Below are 15336 nucleotides of genomic sequence, written 5' to 3' on the forward strand. Positions count from 1 at the left end.
AGCAGTGCCTCTTCCTGCCCCCTGCCCCCGGGACCCGGCACCAGCTTCTCTGACGTCTCTCCATATGTCTGCCTGTCCTGGGCGTTTCAGGTGCGGCCTTTGCGCCGGGCCGGCCTCATTGGCGTTACGCTTCCAGGTTCACCCCGGTGTAGCTTGGGCACTGCTTCTCACCGTGTGCGGCAGACTGCCGCCAACACTTTGTGCCTCCACTTGCCCACTTGTCAGTTGGTGGGCGTTGGCGTTGTTTCCACTTTTTGGTTACTAGGGTGCTGTCAGGAACACTCGGCTGGGGGGAAGATGTTCAGAGTTGGAGCCTCACAAACCAGGGCTGCCCTCCGCTGCCCTGGGCGTCACTGGGAGTCAGAAGCGACTGGACTGCAGTGAATTTTTTTTTTTTTTTTGGCAGTGAATTTTTTGAGAGGAATGTTGTGTTCAAGTTTTGTGGAGAAATAACTTTGGGTTTGTTCTTAAGCCATAGACTTTTTTTCTCACTTAAATTGCACATGGGTGCATGTTGGGCGGATGTTTTGCTAATTATAAAAAGACAAATGTGAGGTGGCAGTTTTCAGGCCGCAGGGCCCTCGAGACCAGGCGTCTGCATATCAGAATGTTTTCCAGGGCGGGTGTAGCAGGTGGCAATGGCGTCTGTCTCACCAGGGTTTGTTTTCTCTCACTTTTTCAATTTTTAAGATGAAGAAAGAAAAGGCCAAATTGGAAAGAACCCCCACCAAAATCACCCAGGGAAAAAGGAAAATTAGCCCAAACACGAAGGAATCGGAGTCTAAAAAGAGTAAGCCGACTCCCCAGAAGGAGAGCTCCGCAAGCTCGGTAAGGAAGGGAGCCGGGGGGTCTCGGAGAGACCTGGACTCGGAGGGGCTGCAGCCGGGGCCGGAGGAGACACGCGCTGGCGGCGGGGCTCGGAATCGGGCTGAAGACAGCAGTGGACACAGAGTGGAAAGTCTGCTCTGGGTGGACAAGTATAAGCCCACCTCGCTCAAGACCATCATCGGGCAGCAGGGTGACCAGAGCTGTGCCAACAAACTGCTCCGCTGGCTCCGGAACTGGCACCAGAGGCCGTCGGAGGACAAGAAACACGGTGATTTTACAGCTTCTCTCGTTTGGCTGTGGGTCTGTGGACATGTCGCTGCTGGGGTGCACACAGGCGAGGGGTCTCAGAGTCGCCTCACTGCCTGCAGGTGCCGAGGGAATAAAGCCCAGTCGGGCAGCTCAGAGTCCCGGGCAGCCTGCAGACGGGCAGCGAGCGTGCATTGCGTGTGGTGCTCTTACAGGCTAAGTGGAGGGTGCGGGTGAGAGCTAGGCCCTGCCCGTGCAGGAGGACGGGCGAAAGATGGCCTGCTGAACAGTCACCGCCCCAAACAAAACCAGAACCAACCCGCTGCCTGGCGGGGTTTCCCACTCGCAGCCATCCTCTGCAGCAGTGGCTCTCCACCTTCCTGAGGCCGCGACCCTTTCTTACAATTCCTCAACCGTTAAATCATATTCGTTGCTACTTCATAACTGTAATTTTGCTACTGTCATGAATCGGGCGACCCCTGTGAAAGGGCCGTTTGACCTCTAAAGGGGCCTCGACCCACAGGTTGAGAGCCGCAGCCATAGAGGGTTTCTGAGGCTGGAACTCTCCGCAGACCCCGTGTTAGCAGGGCTCCTTACTTCTGCTAAGCCAAACTTGGAGTTTCCGAACTTATTCACGAAGCCGTTGTCACGGGAAAGGAGCATCATGTCCGCAGTATCATTTGCGTTAGTCGTGTTTTCTTAAGCTTCGGCAACAACCCGAGCGCCCTGGGAGGGCTGTTGTGTGAGAAGTAACCAGGTGGAGCCCGGCGTCGCTGGGAGTTCCCGAGGCAGTGACCGGCTTGCCCTGGTGGTTAGCAGCTCAACCCGTAGCCACTGGCTCCAGAAGGGCTGCCAGCCACACCGGCCGCTCAGCAGCAGGAAGATGGGGCTCTGCCCCGTAAATGGCACTGTCTCGGAAACTCACAGGGTCGCCGAGTCGGCATCAGCTTGATGGCAGTGAGGTGTTGTCCCTGAGCACTGGCAACTCAAACCCACTGCCCTTGAGCTGACCCTGACTCTGACTCGAAGACCCTACTGGGTCAGCCGCCTCTGTGAGGTTTCCGTGCTGTCAGCCTTTCTCTGTCCCACAGAGCAGTTGGCGTGTTCGAATTGCTAACACGTAGCACCCCGAGGCGCCCGAGACATGGGCCAACGATGCCCGTTTGCTTCATTTACAAGTTGGGTCAGACAGTGTAATGCCAACAGGGTGAACTTGAGTTTCTTTGAGCTTTCCCAAATCATTACAAGTGGGGACGAGCGCTTCGGTTGCCTGGAGCTGGTGTTCTGACTCAGGTGACCCGATGACCGCAGGTTTAAGCCCCTCTGTCACGTGAGTGTGTGTGGAGCAGCTCTCTGTGTGCCAAGCACCCGAGGGGTGAGGGAGGGCGAAGGCTGTAGAGGTGAACTGAGCAAGGTGCTTGCGGGCACATTGCCTGCGGGTCGTTGTTTCTTTTCGGTCACGTAGCTGACTGCTGACATGTCCTGAGGGGAGCACGCTCATCCTCCCCAGGCCCAGGTGGTCGTTTCCCTCCTCGGACCAAAGGAGACCGACACAAGGGCCACGTCCCTTCCACAGCGTGCCCAGCTGGCCCTCCTTGGTAGAGTTTGGATTGGACCTGGCAGACTGCTTGCTGGCCTGAGTTTTGTCAGAAAGGAAGCTCTTAAAAATATGTTGGATTAAATCAGAATTTTTAAGTTAGGTTTTTGTTTCATTTTATGAATTTGAGTCGGGTAAGGTAAGGTGTGGAATTTCACAGGATGCTCACAAACTGATGCTTATAGGTGCTGGGAAATAAATAGTCTGAAATGTTAGAACCACACTGGAGGGCTGCTCCCAACGCTCAGGTTCTGCACCGCTGTTCCTACTGTCGCTGAATTTGCGTGCGGTGACCCGGGTTAACTGTCGGACACACCTTTCGTCTCGCAGCACGCTTCGGGAAATCTGCCGGCAAGGATGATGGCTCCAGTTTTAAGGCGGCTTTGCTCTCCGGCCCTCCAGGCGTTGGCAAAACAACCACAGCTTCTCTGGTTTGCCAGGTGGGTGTCATGTGCCACTGGAAAGCTTACTGGGGGTGGGGGCACCCACGTGTAGGGGATTCTTACATTGTAACCCGATGACGGGTACTTTTAAGGGCAATCAGGCCTTTAGAGTTTGCTTTAGTTCCGGTAGCATTGATAATCTTAATCCTTTAAAAATCCTTTTAAAGTAATAATTACAGCTTGTATGAGGGGGCTTCAAAAAGCTTATGGGAAAATGGAATTCAGCTAATGGAGAATTTCCATGGATTTTTGAAGCCATTCCTAGTTTTTAAATCGCTTATAAAGAGATAGATGCGCTACAGGACTACTATGGCACAGATGTCTGTCCGTCCACCCTTCCGCAGCGTTGGGTGGGCCTGTGTGTTCGTGCGTGTTAGGTAGGTGGATGCAATCAGTGCATTAACGACACTGGCTGTTGCCATCACAGTTATAACCCATGGCCCTCTCCTCCGACTCCTGTTCTCCCCTGGGTTTCGGAGCGGGTGGGGCAGGGCAGAGGCGTGCTGGTTTGCACGGTGATGGTAATGGGCTCCTGCCCTTTGACTAGGAATTGGGGTACAGCTATGTGGAGCTGAACGCAAGTGACACTCGGAGCAAGAGCAGTTTGAAGGAGATGGTTGCCGAGTCGCTGAATAATACCAGCATCAAGGGCTTTTACTCAAGTATGTGGCATTTTGAATTGTGTTCCTTGTTTCTCTGGGGAAATAAGTAATTGAGATGGCCAGCAAACACTGCTGTGTGCCAGGCACCCCCTCTATTCTGGGGCAAAAGGGAGAACCCGAGAGAGCAAGAAAGACGTCAGGCATGGCGGTCTCTAGGAATGTGATGCCCAGTGCAGTTACCTATGTAGACGCTTTGCCTATAATGACGGGGCTCACAGGTGAGGTTTACTATGGAGTGGGGATAAAAAGCGCCTTAATGGGACTGTGCTGAAGGGGTCGTTCTGTTTGGGGCGCGGGCAGAAGCTGCTGGCACGAGGGCGTTGTGAAGGCCACAAACCCGCGTGAGTGGGAGAGGCCGCTCAGGCAGAGGTTGCGCAGAGGCGTGGAAGCGGTGGGAACGGGCTCGCCATCCGGATCGGCGCTGTGGGTGTGCGTGGCCGGGCTGTTTGGGGCAAAGAGGAGGCCCCACGACGGCGTCCACAGCGCGTGCCCGGAGCCTGGGTGCGCGCATGGCCACCAGGACCCTGGGGCTTTTAGCGGCAAGACTCGCCATATAAAGGAGCCGCTTGGGACCAGCTGGAGCCCGGCTGGAGGGGCGGAAGGGGTCCCGGCCTGGGACACGCACCCTGGGGTTAGCTAGTGGCCACTCGGGCCTGCGCACACTGACGGGTACAGGACGGATGGAAGCCTCCTAATACTGTCGTAAGCAGATGGCGACTAAACACGATGCTATGTGCAAAATAAAGGGTGAATCAGGGTGGTTTATTTAATGTGATATTCATCACCCGTGGATAACGAGCAAATTGCTTAAACATGGTAAAGAACAGGGCTAAGGTGGGCCGCTTCACGTGCACATGTTTGTAATGTATCTGTTAGAAGCGGCTGCTAATGACCACGTGAGCGTCTGGCATTGTGTGTGTGTGTGTGTGTGTGTGTGCGTGTGCGCGCGCGCGTGCCGGGTGGTGCACAGACCACGCTGCCCCCTGCACAGTGCCCACGGGCGTTGGGTAGAGCTGCAGTCTGCACCACGATCAGAGTCTGTTTCCCTCCCAGCCCACGCTGGGGCAGGTGGCGCCAGGCCCCGGCACGCACTCATCATGGACGAAGTGGACGGCATGGCCGGCAGCGAGGACCGGGGCGGAATCCAGGTAAGGCGGCCGTGCCCCATGGTCCTGCTCAGGGGCGGGCTCCCTCCGAGAGGGACCCGGGATGTGGTGCTGAGCAGGTTCTCAACCCCTGGAATGCGTTTCAAGGCATTCTGTTGTCGGGCGAGTAACCAGGTTTGTGTTGCGTATTTGACTTTCAGGAGTTGATTGGCCTGATAAAGCAGACAAAGATCCCCATTATTTGTATGTGCAACGATAGGAATCACCCTAAGATTCGCTCTTTGGTTCACTATTGTTTGGATCTTCGTTTCCAAAGACCTCGGCTGGAGCAAATTAAGGTATGCTGATTGGACATCTTCATCTTCGTCAAATTATCCTATGCATACAGGGGTCAGATTTTTGCAGTCTCTGGATGTGGGTTTTACAATCTATTAAAGACATTCCCCTTTGTCATTTTCAGGGTGCTATGATGTCTATTGCATTTAAAGAAGGTTTAAAAATCCCTCCCCCAGCTATGAACGAAATAATCTTGGGGGCCAATCAGGATATCAGACAGGTATATGAACTATATGTGACGTCTCTGGGCGTGATGGCTGCGGAAGGGAATATTCTCCATGTGGACACGGTCGCGACTTATTTGTGCTTCTTGTAGGTTTTACACAATCTGAGTATGTGGTGTGCACAGAGTAAGGCACTGTCCTATGACCAGGCCAAGGCCGATGCCAGTAGAGCCAGAAAGGATATTAAGCTGGTAAGAGAAACACCCATGTCTCGGTTACGGACTTCCCCAGAGTGCTCCTTGCTGCGTAGGTTATAACGTAATAGAAGTAGTCTTTATATTGCCCCCCCCCCCCCAAGAACCCCTGGATCGCTCGACCAGCTGCTCAGAGTTTCCAATTCAAATGAGCTTTTCTTCAAGGGCTGTCAATGTGTACCGTAAATAACGAGAGAGGGTTAAGTTTTAGTTAGATTTGTGCTTCATTGTTATGAAAGGACTTCCCCAGGGTCTCTTAGGTCCAGGTTTCATCCATTGAGTACTCTAGATTATTGAGTATTTTGGAATTGTTTTAAATAATAACCTCTCTGAAACTAGCAGTCTATTTATTTTAAAGATTTCTGTGTTACATTTGCGGGTGTGTGTCTTGGTGGTACCGCGGACTAGGCATTAAGCTGTTAACCTCAAAGCCTGCAGTTCAAACCCACCAGCTACTCCTCGTAAGAAATAACGAGACTAGTCACTCGTAAAGAGTCACAGTCGCAAGTTCTGTAAGGGTCACTCTGAGTCGAACCCAGCTCCGTGCCAGTGGATTTGGTTTTCGTTTGTTTGCTGTTCCGTTTCATTGGTCCTTTGTCAGACCTGATTTCAGCTAGAGCCTTGATGAGTAAGTGGGTATTTTGTTTCTCGGTGACCTGTTTTTAGGGTCCATTTGATGTCGCCCGGAAAGTGTTTGTAGCTGGAGAGGAGACGGCTCACCTGTCCCTTGTGGACAAATCGGATCTCTTTTTTCATGATTACTCCATCGCGCCGCTCTTTGTCCAGGAGAACTATGTACATGTCAAGCCCAAAGCCGCAGGGTGAGCATCCGGGGTGGGGAGGGGCAGGACGACTGCTTCCCCGCCCAGCACCCTGAGTGGGTGGGGGTGGAGAGCAACGGAGTCCACATGGGTCCTATCTTGCAGGGGCGACATGAAGAAGCACTTGATGCTGTTGAGCAGAGCGGCAGACAGCATATGCGACGGCGACCTAGTGGACAGCCAGATCCGAAGTAAACAGAACTGGAGCCTTCTTCCCACACAGGTACGCGCAGGGGCCCACCTTGAAGCTTTGGTTGCAGGAGACCCAAACTAGACGCTGTTTCTCATCGAAAGCTCCGCAGATCTCAGATCGAGGTCTGCCTCCTGTGCTACCGAGGCCATTGGTTGGGGACTCGAGCACTGTTGTCTCTCTCTGAGCACAAGCGCACTTCTCCGGAGTTGGGAAAGTACATGTGTGGGAGTGCCTGTGGGGCAGTAGGATGCCCGTCAGGAGTTTCATTTGCTGTTGGCCCGAAGACTCCTTCGTGGGTTTTGCCGCTGCTCTCTCAGACAGTTGGACGACGGAGTGTGGCAGCCTTTTATAATGAAGAATGCTCTTCGCTGAGCTTTGGTCCCGTACACCGAATCATGGGCCTCAGAAAGGAGCGTGCGGCTCCCAGGAGGCCCGCCTTTCTCTCCACGCTGCCCACACATCGGGTGTGCGGACCCCACCACAGAAACGAAGGCATTCTGGGTGTAACTTTTGTTTTAGAAGTATTTGTTTTCAATGCAACTAATAATTATGCCTTTGAGAGTTTATCCTAAAGAAGTAATTTAAAATATATAAAAACCATGATTCAAATAGTTCCTAAAGCAAAATGATAAGGCTGGAGGCGTGAAGCCCGAACGTTCGAGCGGGAAGCTGTGGAAGAACAAAACCCGGCCGAGAAGGGAGACACCATCGGTTGCAGTAGCAAGCGTACGAAAGCGGGGAGGCTGCACCCGTCTAAGCAGGAAGCTCTCGGGGCCTGCAGAGCCGAGGCGGTCCCCCCTGCCCCGGGTGCGCAGAGTAATTCCGACTTTAAGAAAAGCGACAACTCCGCGCGCAGAGAGATCTAAGGATGCTTTCCTTTTCTCGGGAGCCACTTTAGTTGATTTCCTGATTATTAGATTTTCCATGCTTGGATCCACCTGCGATAGCCGGAGTCGTGTTTAAAGACAGTGGTCTCCCTTACTCCGATTCTCTCCTGTGACATCACTGACGGGTTGGGGAGGCGTTTCTTGCAGGCTTCGGGGAGCTGTGTGGGCACCTGGCACAGTGTCGTTTGGTTTTGTACAAGCGGCTGGGAAGCAATTTGTACTGACCTCTAAGTGCTGTACTATGCCTGCTTTCCCCGCAGGCCATTTATGCCAGCGTTCTTCCTGGAGAGCTCATGAGGGGGTACATGACTCAGTTTCCCACCTTCCCAAGCTGGCTGGGGAAGAACTCGTCTACGGCCCGGCACGATCGTGTGGTTCAGGACCTAGCATTGCACATGAGTCTCAGGTAAGCGGTGTTGCCCATCTCTGGCGGTTGTGTCCCTGCCATGTGTTAGCTTATATCCGAGAAGGGGAGTGTGAGTCAGGGGATGTTTCCGTTTGGGTTGTAACGCTAACTGGATATGTGGCCTGGGGAGAGCCTTACGTGCTCTTAGCCGATGTTTCAACGTCTGTAACCAGGATGACACTTGCGATTCCCTTAGCCAGATAGTGAATGTGTCATAACTTTAATATGTAAAGCGGTTCCTGTCTGAGGTGGTACCGTTAGTTATTCATGGTACGAATACTCTGCTCAGCTGCTAACGGAGTGGTTACCGCTTCGACCCCACCAGCTGCCTGTGGGAGGACGGCGGATGTGGTCGCCTGCTTCCTTAAAGATCTCAGCCCTGGAAACCCCAGAGGGACGTCCTGTGCTGTCTATGGGGTTGCTGTGATTGAATTGACCCGTTGGCAGTGGGTTTATTACTGTACCTTTTACTAGTAGGAATAGCTTTGTAGCTTCTGAATAAAATTTAAAAAAATCATTTTATTAGGGCTCATACAACTCTTTAATTATTTTAATCATTTTACTAGGGCTCATACAACTCATCACATTTGTACATTCATTGCCCTCATCAGTCTCAAAATATTTGCTCTCCACTTAAGCCCCTGGCATCAGCGCCTCATTTTTGCCCCTCCCTCCCCGCTCCCCCATCCCTCATGAACCCTGGCTCTCTGGTAGACTTGTAGGAATGCTTCTTCAAACTGCCTACAGCTAATTTCACTATAGAATTAACCTACCACTCTATCCTCCTGTGGCTTCCCTCACGGGAGTGACCCAGAAGGCTGGTGGGTTGCCTGCTTTGGTGTTGCGGAGGTTGGACAGGAGGTTCCTGCAGTAGCTTGGAACGTTGATGAGTGCTGGTAAGCTGCCTTGGGCCATGTGAGGCACTAAGGTAGCCGGGAGGAAGTTCCCTCTGTCACGTGGGAAAACAGGAATATGGGAGCTCCCCCAGCCACACAGGCAGGAATTTCCTGGTAAGAAGTTGGGCGGAGTATACCCTGGTGGAGGTTGGCAGGGCTTTTCTAAGCCTCGGGCTAGCTGCACAGGGTGGAGCTCACCTAGCTGGGTGTGGCGCAGGGGTAAAAGCCCTAGGCCAAATGGAGTGGTCTGGAGGTCCACAGTGGAGTATGAGAGAACAGGAAAGAGACAGGAGAAAACAAAATTAGAAAGTAAGCCCTCTGAGACTGTGGGGGTATAGAGAGAAGAGAGGGAAACAAGTAACAATGTAGCTGAGCCCCATCCCTGCCAGTGGAGCTGCAGGGATTTAGTCCCTGCCCCAAAGCAGGCAGCCGCAAGCTGTGGCTGTGTTGAGTTTAAGCCCCTGCGCTGGCTCCACCTGAGAAAGTGGCGGGGCTAAGGTCAAAGCCTAGCCGGCCTCCACGGTGGCAAGCCCCAAACCCCCAGCCCCTCAAAACCCCATGGGTCTGTGCCTACTTATCTTTACGTTGCTCCTCCTGCGATCCAGCAGTGTTGACTTTCCCTCTAAGTAACTCCTGGGCTGATTTCTGCTGAGTCCCTCTGGTATGTCACTTCTGAGTAATTTTATAGGGAAAAACATATACTAGTTAAAAAACAACAACAAAATCCCTAAGTTTTACCTGTCCTGGGAGGCTGGTTATTTGGGATCGTTGATACAGTATAGCATGTAACAGGAAAGATACAGAATTGAAAACCACTGCTCTTGATGTGTGAGGATATTCACAATACTTATGTTTAGTACATACGCTACTGTTTAAATTTAGACACTTAGGAAGTGGCATGCAGGTAAATATATGTTACTTTAGGGTTTCATTTTAACCCTGAAGGACCTACCTGCCAATCTTCTTTCCCCTTCTGGTCCCTGAAGGGGTGCTAACATTCCACCCCGGTACACCCGGAGCTCTGGGGACAGCTGAACCCTGCACACTCTCTTCTGTTCTTGTACAGCTCTGTTTCCACACACTACCTCTTTTCTAGGATGCAGCCTTTCTTTTTTGCCAGCCTTACCTTCTTTTCCTGCTGCTGCCATAACATGATGACAGACAGTGGCTGTCCCTTACCTCTTACCTGTCCTTCAGCCGCAGGTCTCACTGGCTGCCTGTGCTCTTCCTGGTGTCTGCCTTTGTCCTTATCATTTTATGCTGACCTCCCCCTTGGTGGCACAGTAGCTACACATTGGGCTGCAATCTGCAAGGTCTTCTGTTTGAAACCACCTCCTCAGGAGAAAGATGGAGCTTTCTACTCCTGAAGCAGTCATGGTCTCAGTTCTACCCTGTCCTACAGGGTCACTATGAGTTGGCATCAACTCAGTGGCACTGAGATTAGTTTTGATTTCCCCCCTTATAATACATTGTCTTTCCTTTCATCCACTCTGGTGCACTCGCTAGTGAAGGAGCTTGGTGTCACGGTGGGTTTAAGTGTTGGGCTTTTAACTGCAAGGTTGGCCGCTCAGACCTACCAGCTGCTCCGCAGGTGAAGATGAAGCAGTCTGACTTGTAAACACGTGGAGTCCTGGAAACCCTCAGGACCGGTTCTGTTCTGCCTTGAGGGTCACCATGAGTGGACACGGACTCAGTGGTAGTTTGGTACTTGGATAGCCTGTCATTCGAGATGGAGGGGGGAGGGCGCATGGGGGCTAGGCAGTGGGCTGCTCCCTGCCGGATTGGCGGTTCAAACCCTCACCCATTTTTCAGGAGAAAGATAAGGCTGGCTGTGAGTCAAGGACTGTAAATAATAAAACCCAAGATTAAAGAGGCAGTTGTGTTAGCACTTAAACTCTGTGCACCCAGTTTGCAGAAGGCTCTGCATGGCAGTGGGAGTCCAAAATCCACTTGCCGAGTCTCCATGTGGATTTAGCTTCCATTGAATCCCCTCAGACCACTGACCAGGAATCGCCTGCTCTTGCCCTCTGATCTGCATTGGAAAGTGGATTACTGTAGATAGAGTTAGGTTAAAATTTAACATATTATCATTTGCTTGCTGTAGAAGGTAGTTCTACCTATCAATTACGACCACGTGATCAATTGCAAAAGCGAGGCTTGTAATTGTCAATGTATTTTCTTTGTATGTGATTATTGCATATATTTCCTTTGTTCAAGTATATCAGATATAATTTGACTCTGTGTTTTCATTTACATGATTGATGATAAGTATAAGTGTGATTTCATTAATATCTGGAACTTATATAAGTATGTATGGGTAAAGAATTGTGTACAGGTGCCAGGTTGGCAAGGGGTGGATTGCTATAGTTTATTGTGTCAGCCTGGCCGATAAACACAAGTAGGATTAACTGAAGGGCAGAGGGATAAATGGCTTGCTTGTTCTGTGCCTCAGTTTAAAGGGGTACACTACCTGTGGGATGCCTAGCCTGTGGACTGTGTCGCTGTAAGGTGAGGTCCCTTCAAGCCCACACGATTGATGTTCATCTCTGGAGCTGGGGACCGACAGTTGATGACAGTTGGGGACCTGCCTTGCTGTTTGCTGCCTGGATATATATAGCCCAGCTCTCTCTACAGAAGGGGACTGGCAACTGGCAGCTCTCAAGCCTTAAAGGACTGCTAGTGTCTCACTGCTTTATGATTTAACTGTTAATTTCTTATATTATCTATCTGTATATAATTTAACGGTTCATTTCTTGAATTATATATCTATCTTTATAAATATATTTATATATAATTACTAGCAATCTGGTTTGTCTCTCTAGAGAACCCTGTCCAATACACTTGCCCTTTTGACCCATTTTTAATTTGTTCTAGTTTCTATTTTTACTTTCTCTTGTATTGAGGTGTTTTTTTTGAAAAGTAATATATTTATCACTTACGATTGGCAGATGCACGTCAATAAATTATTTTCTCAGTGCTTGGGGAAAAAAAATGAAACATTAAAGTGAAACTGTTTTCAACACCAAAGCATCACCGGGGGCCTGTGGACCAGAGCCAGGTTCATGGGGCCACCTTGCTTTTCAGAGAATCAGGGAAGGAGGAACCATCTCTTTCCACATTTTTGGGAATAGCTTTGCGGCTTTCAGCTGCAGAGCCTGGTCCCTGCAGCGTGAAGCTTCAGAAAGTCTCATGGGCGCCTTGGTTAGGGCGAGATCATGACCAGAGGTGAGAAGGCTTCTCTGGAGTGCCTAGTGGGCAAAGCTGAACCAGGACGAGATGAGACCAGCAGAGAGGATGCTACTGAGATGCTTAGCAAGGAGACCTCTCCTGGACCGGCTTCCTCACCTGCTTGTCTGTGGGTGACCCTTAGTGGAACAGGGACCACCCGAAAGCAGCAGCAGTCAGTGTAATCTGCATGTGGATATTTTTCCCATCAGTTTCTAGAATCTGGAGACTGACCCCCGGAGGACCCCTGACTGAACATAGGTTGTGTCCATTGTGTGTCAATGATCAATGAGGGTATTTGGCTGACAGTCCCAGCCTGATTGGAAGATAGGGCTAGGTTGTTATGCAGGAAGCGGGGCCCTTGACTAGGACAGGCTTATCCAGACGATCACACTGGAGTTGGTTATCCGGGCTCCACAGTGGCCGGCCCAGAACTGTGTGTCCCAGCCACGGTGTTCGAAAAACACATAGCGGACGCCCATCTCCAAGTTGAAGAGGTGGGTGACCTGAAAGCAGGCATGGTTGTTCCACTGCTCAGTGGGATTGGGGTAGCAAAGAATTCCCCCGTGGTAACTTGGGTGGCACCCCACAGCTGGACAATCAGTTTACACTGACAGCCATAGTCATGTCAGGCTCCCTACCAGTCAGACGACAGTCTCAGTGCGGTCGCTAGCCAGCAGTCTGGCCAGAGCCCTCTTTTCAGCTTCATGGCCTGCCGCTAGTGGTACCAGCTGAAGGAAGTCACAAAGCAGGTCTGCGCCCGGCGGGTGGGGGGCCGGACCTTGGGGTCCTGTTTTCTTCCACCACCCAGCCGTCCCCACCATGATCCACCGCCCATTTCAGGCCTTCCTGGCCACAGGGATTGTGGATGAGGTTGCCCTCCATGGGGCAGCGCAGGCAGAAGTGGGCCAGCATGCCGGCGGTAGGTGGCTGCAGCCCATGGCCAGGAGCATGTGGCCGGTGGCGCTGCAGTCATGGTCACGGGCTGGCACCTGCAGCCACAGGGCCTGCCCTTGCACCAGCGTGGCTCACCAGGTGGCCGCTCCGCAGCAGCAGCTTGGGCAGCAGGTGGCTCAGGTCCAGCGCCGTCTTGGGTGGCCGATGCGTCCATGGTCCCCGGCCGGCCCTGCGGCCGTGTTGAGGTTTTTTTATGTGTCTTACTTTGTTGGGTTTTGGGTATGATTTTCATTATAAAATATACAGGATAGCTAAATCTGTAGGGTCAGTCCCTAGATTAATAGTGCCTGAGTGTTAGGGCAGGGAGCGTGAAGGAAGTGGGGAGCTCATCATGGTACCAGAATGACGAGCAGGATCTGAAAGGGATTGTGGTGGTGACACCATGACTCTCTTTAATACAGTTAAACCATTGAGTCGTATGGGACGTGAGTTATATGTCAGTACACCTGTTACATATTAAAACATCCTACAAGGCCGTCTGCTCTTGTAAAGACCGACCATCTCGGTCCTTGAGTCAGCGTCGACTTGAGAGAGGGGGATAGGGTGGGGTGTGTGTGTAGGTGTAGCCAGGTACCCTGCTGCCCTCTCACCTGGTAAATTCAGAGTGCCTCGTTCTGTGAAGATCTTTTCGGCGCTCTCTATGGTAGTTGTCTTTCCCATTATTTGCCTTTTTGTGATTGACTCCTTTCACCGAGCCTCACGTCTGCCAGGTCCGTCCTTGTTGTGAGGCGCTCCACTCATTGTTCTTTCATGTGGCGGCGTCTTCTGCCGTGGGTGCGTCATGGGGTGCTTATTCATTCCCTCCGGTTGCTTCTACCTTTTTGCCGTTGTGAACAGCGCTACAGTGATTCTGGGTGTGCACACACCTGTGGGTGTGGATCTTTTCTGTAGGGCACATTCCGCCCAGAGTCGATTGCTGGGTCATGCGGTATTTCTATTTCCAGCTGTGTAAGCCGTCAGGGCCAAACTCTCTTCCACAGCGGCGGTGCCATTTCACGGCCCTGCCAGCAGTCTGAGGCTGGCTCCAGCATTTGTTCTTTCTTTTGGCTTTTCTGCTCGTGCAGTATCAGGTGACAGCTGAGTGCTTTCATCTGGAGCTCCACATTTTCTTGTGTTTGTGGGCTTCCTGCATCACTTGTCTAGTGCCGTGTCACTCTGGGTCCTCTGCCTGCTGTTCACTGGATTATCTGTGATTCACCACGAATAACTCCGCACTAGGACTTGACGGCCCATTCTGTTTTGCTTTAAGAACGCACTCCAGCAGAGTGACCGTCAACATGGACTACTTGTCGCACATGAGGGATGCCCTTGTCCAGCCCTTGGCCTCGCACGGGGCGGGCGGCGTGCAGGCTGTGGTTGCCCTCATGGACGCATACTACCTGACCAAAGACGACTTTGACAGTATCATGGAGCTCAGCAGCTGGGGAGGCAGAGCCAGTCCGTTCTCCAAGCTGGACCCCAAGGTAAGTAAATGGTGGCACCTTCTGGCTCTCGGGGTCATTACCAGGGTTCTCCTAGGAGGCCTCACAAAGGTCGTTTCTCCCCCAGCCCGTGCTTCCAAAGACGCGATCTGAAGAACAGTCAGCAGGGCGGATTTTGGGATTTGTCTCTTCCATTTGTATTTTTCTGTTTTATGCTGCGTGTAAAAACGAGAAATTCAAGGAACACATGGAAGTATGCTCCTGGGAAGGACAGCAAGCAGAGTGGTGTGCAGTGGGGCTGAGTAGCAGGGCTGTGGATGCAGTCTCGATTCTAACTGGACAGTCAGTCTCCTGTAAGGATGTGTCATGCACTTCTTGGCATGTGCACGAACAAGCTCAAGTGATCAACAGGGGATGTTTCCTAGCGATTGCCTTGCTCTTGTGCCTGGTGATTCGGTCCCGCTTGGAAGATGTGTCTGACTGGCTTTTTCTCGAATGATGGCCAGACCTAGTGGTTGTCAGTTGATTCTCACACCAGGCAGCCATTCTTAGAAATCATAGACTAAATCTAGAATCAAGTTCAGAAGCTTTGGAGGTATTTATGAAGCTTGAAGTCAAGGTTTTTAAAGTGTTCTTAGTATTTTGAACTAACTACTAATTCTGCCGGTGAAAAACCTGTGTGTCGTGAACTTTGTTCATTTGTGGGTTCACTCACGTTGCTGATCCTTTGTGTAAGTGTGGTGGACAGCACCAAACGACGACTCACAGCGCCCCTACCCACATACCTTTTCTTTTTTTTGGGGGGGGGGGGCAGAGGGCTCTGCCTAGAGGTTGTAAATATGGATTCTTTTCCTGAGTCCTGGACCTTAGAAAATGTACACACACAAATGCAAA

The 15336-nt window shown here is 51.6% G+C and overlaps 1 protein-coding gene and 1 pseudogene across 2 annotated transcripts in view; one reads left to right on the forward strand and one right to left on the reverse strand.

Moving 5' to 3' along the window:
* The window catches only part of RFC1 (replication factor C subunit 1), a 68823-nt gene that overhangs the window by 51245 nt on the left and 2242 nt on the right, over nucleotides 1–15336 (forward strand). For both annotated transcript variants that reach the window (XM_075544426.1, XM_075544427.1), the window contains 11 exons: nucleotides 691–1096; nucleotides 3002–3111; nucleotides 3662–3776; nucleotides 4830–4924; nucleotides 5083–5220; nucleotides 5343–5438; nucleotides 5535–5633; nucleotides 6303–6457; nucleotides 6563–6680; nucleotides 7798–7943; nucleotides 14271–14484. In XM_075544426.1, coding sequence (XP_075400541.1) covers nucleotides 691–1096; nucleotides 3002–3111; nucleotides 3662–3776; nucleotides 4830–4924; nucleotides 5083–5220; nucleotides 5343–5438; nucleotides 5535–5633; nucleotides 6303–6457; nucleotides 6563–6680; nucleotides 7798–7943; nucleotides 14271–14484 — 1692 coding nt within the window. The remainder of the gene's footprint in view (nucleotides 1–690; nucleotides 1097–3001; nucleotides 3112–3661; nucleotides 3777–4829; nucleotides 4925–5082; nucleotides 5221–5342; nucleotides 5439–5534; nucleotides 5634–6302; nucleotides 6458–6562; nucleotides 6681–7797; nucleotides 7944–14270; nucleotides 14485–15336) is intronic.
* On the reverse strand, nucleotides 12430–12979 carry LOC142443100 (F-box only protein 27 pseudogene; annotated as a pseudogene).

This window comes from Tenrec ecaudatus, chromosome 3 (genome assembly GCF_050624435.1).
Source record: "Tenrec ecaudatus isolate mTenEca1 chromosome 3, mTenEca1.hap1, whole genome shotgun sequence".
In the NCBI taxonomy this organism is placed as follows: Eukaryota; Metazoa; Chordata; class Mammalia; order Afrosoricida; family Tenrecidae; genus Tenrec; species Tenrec ecaudatus.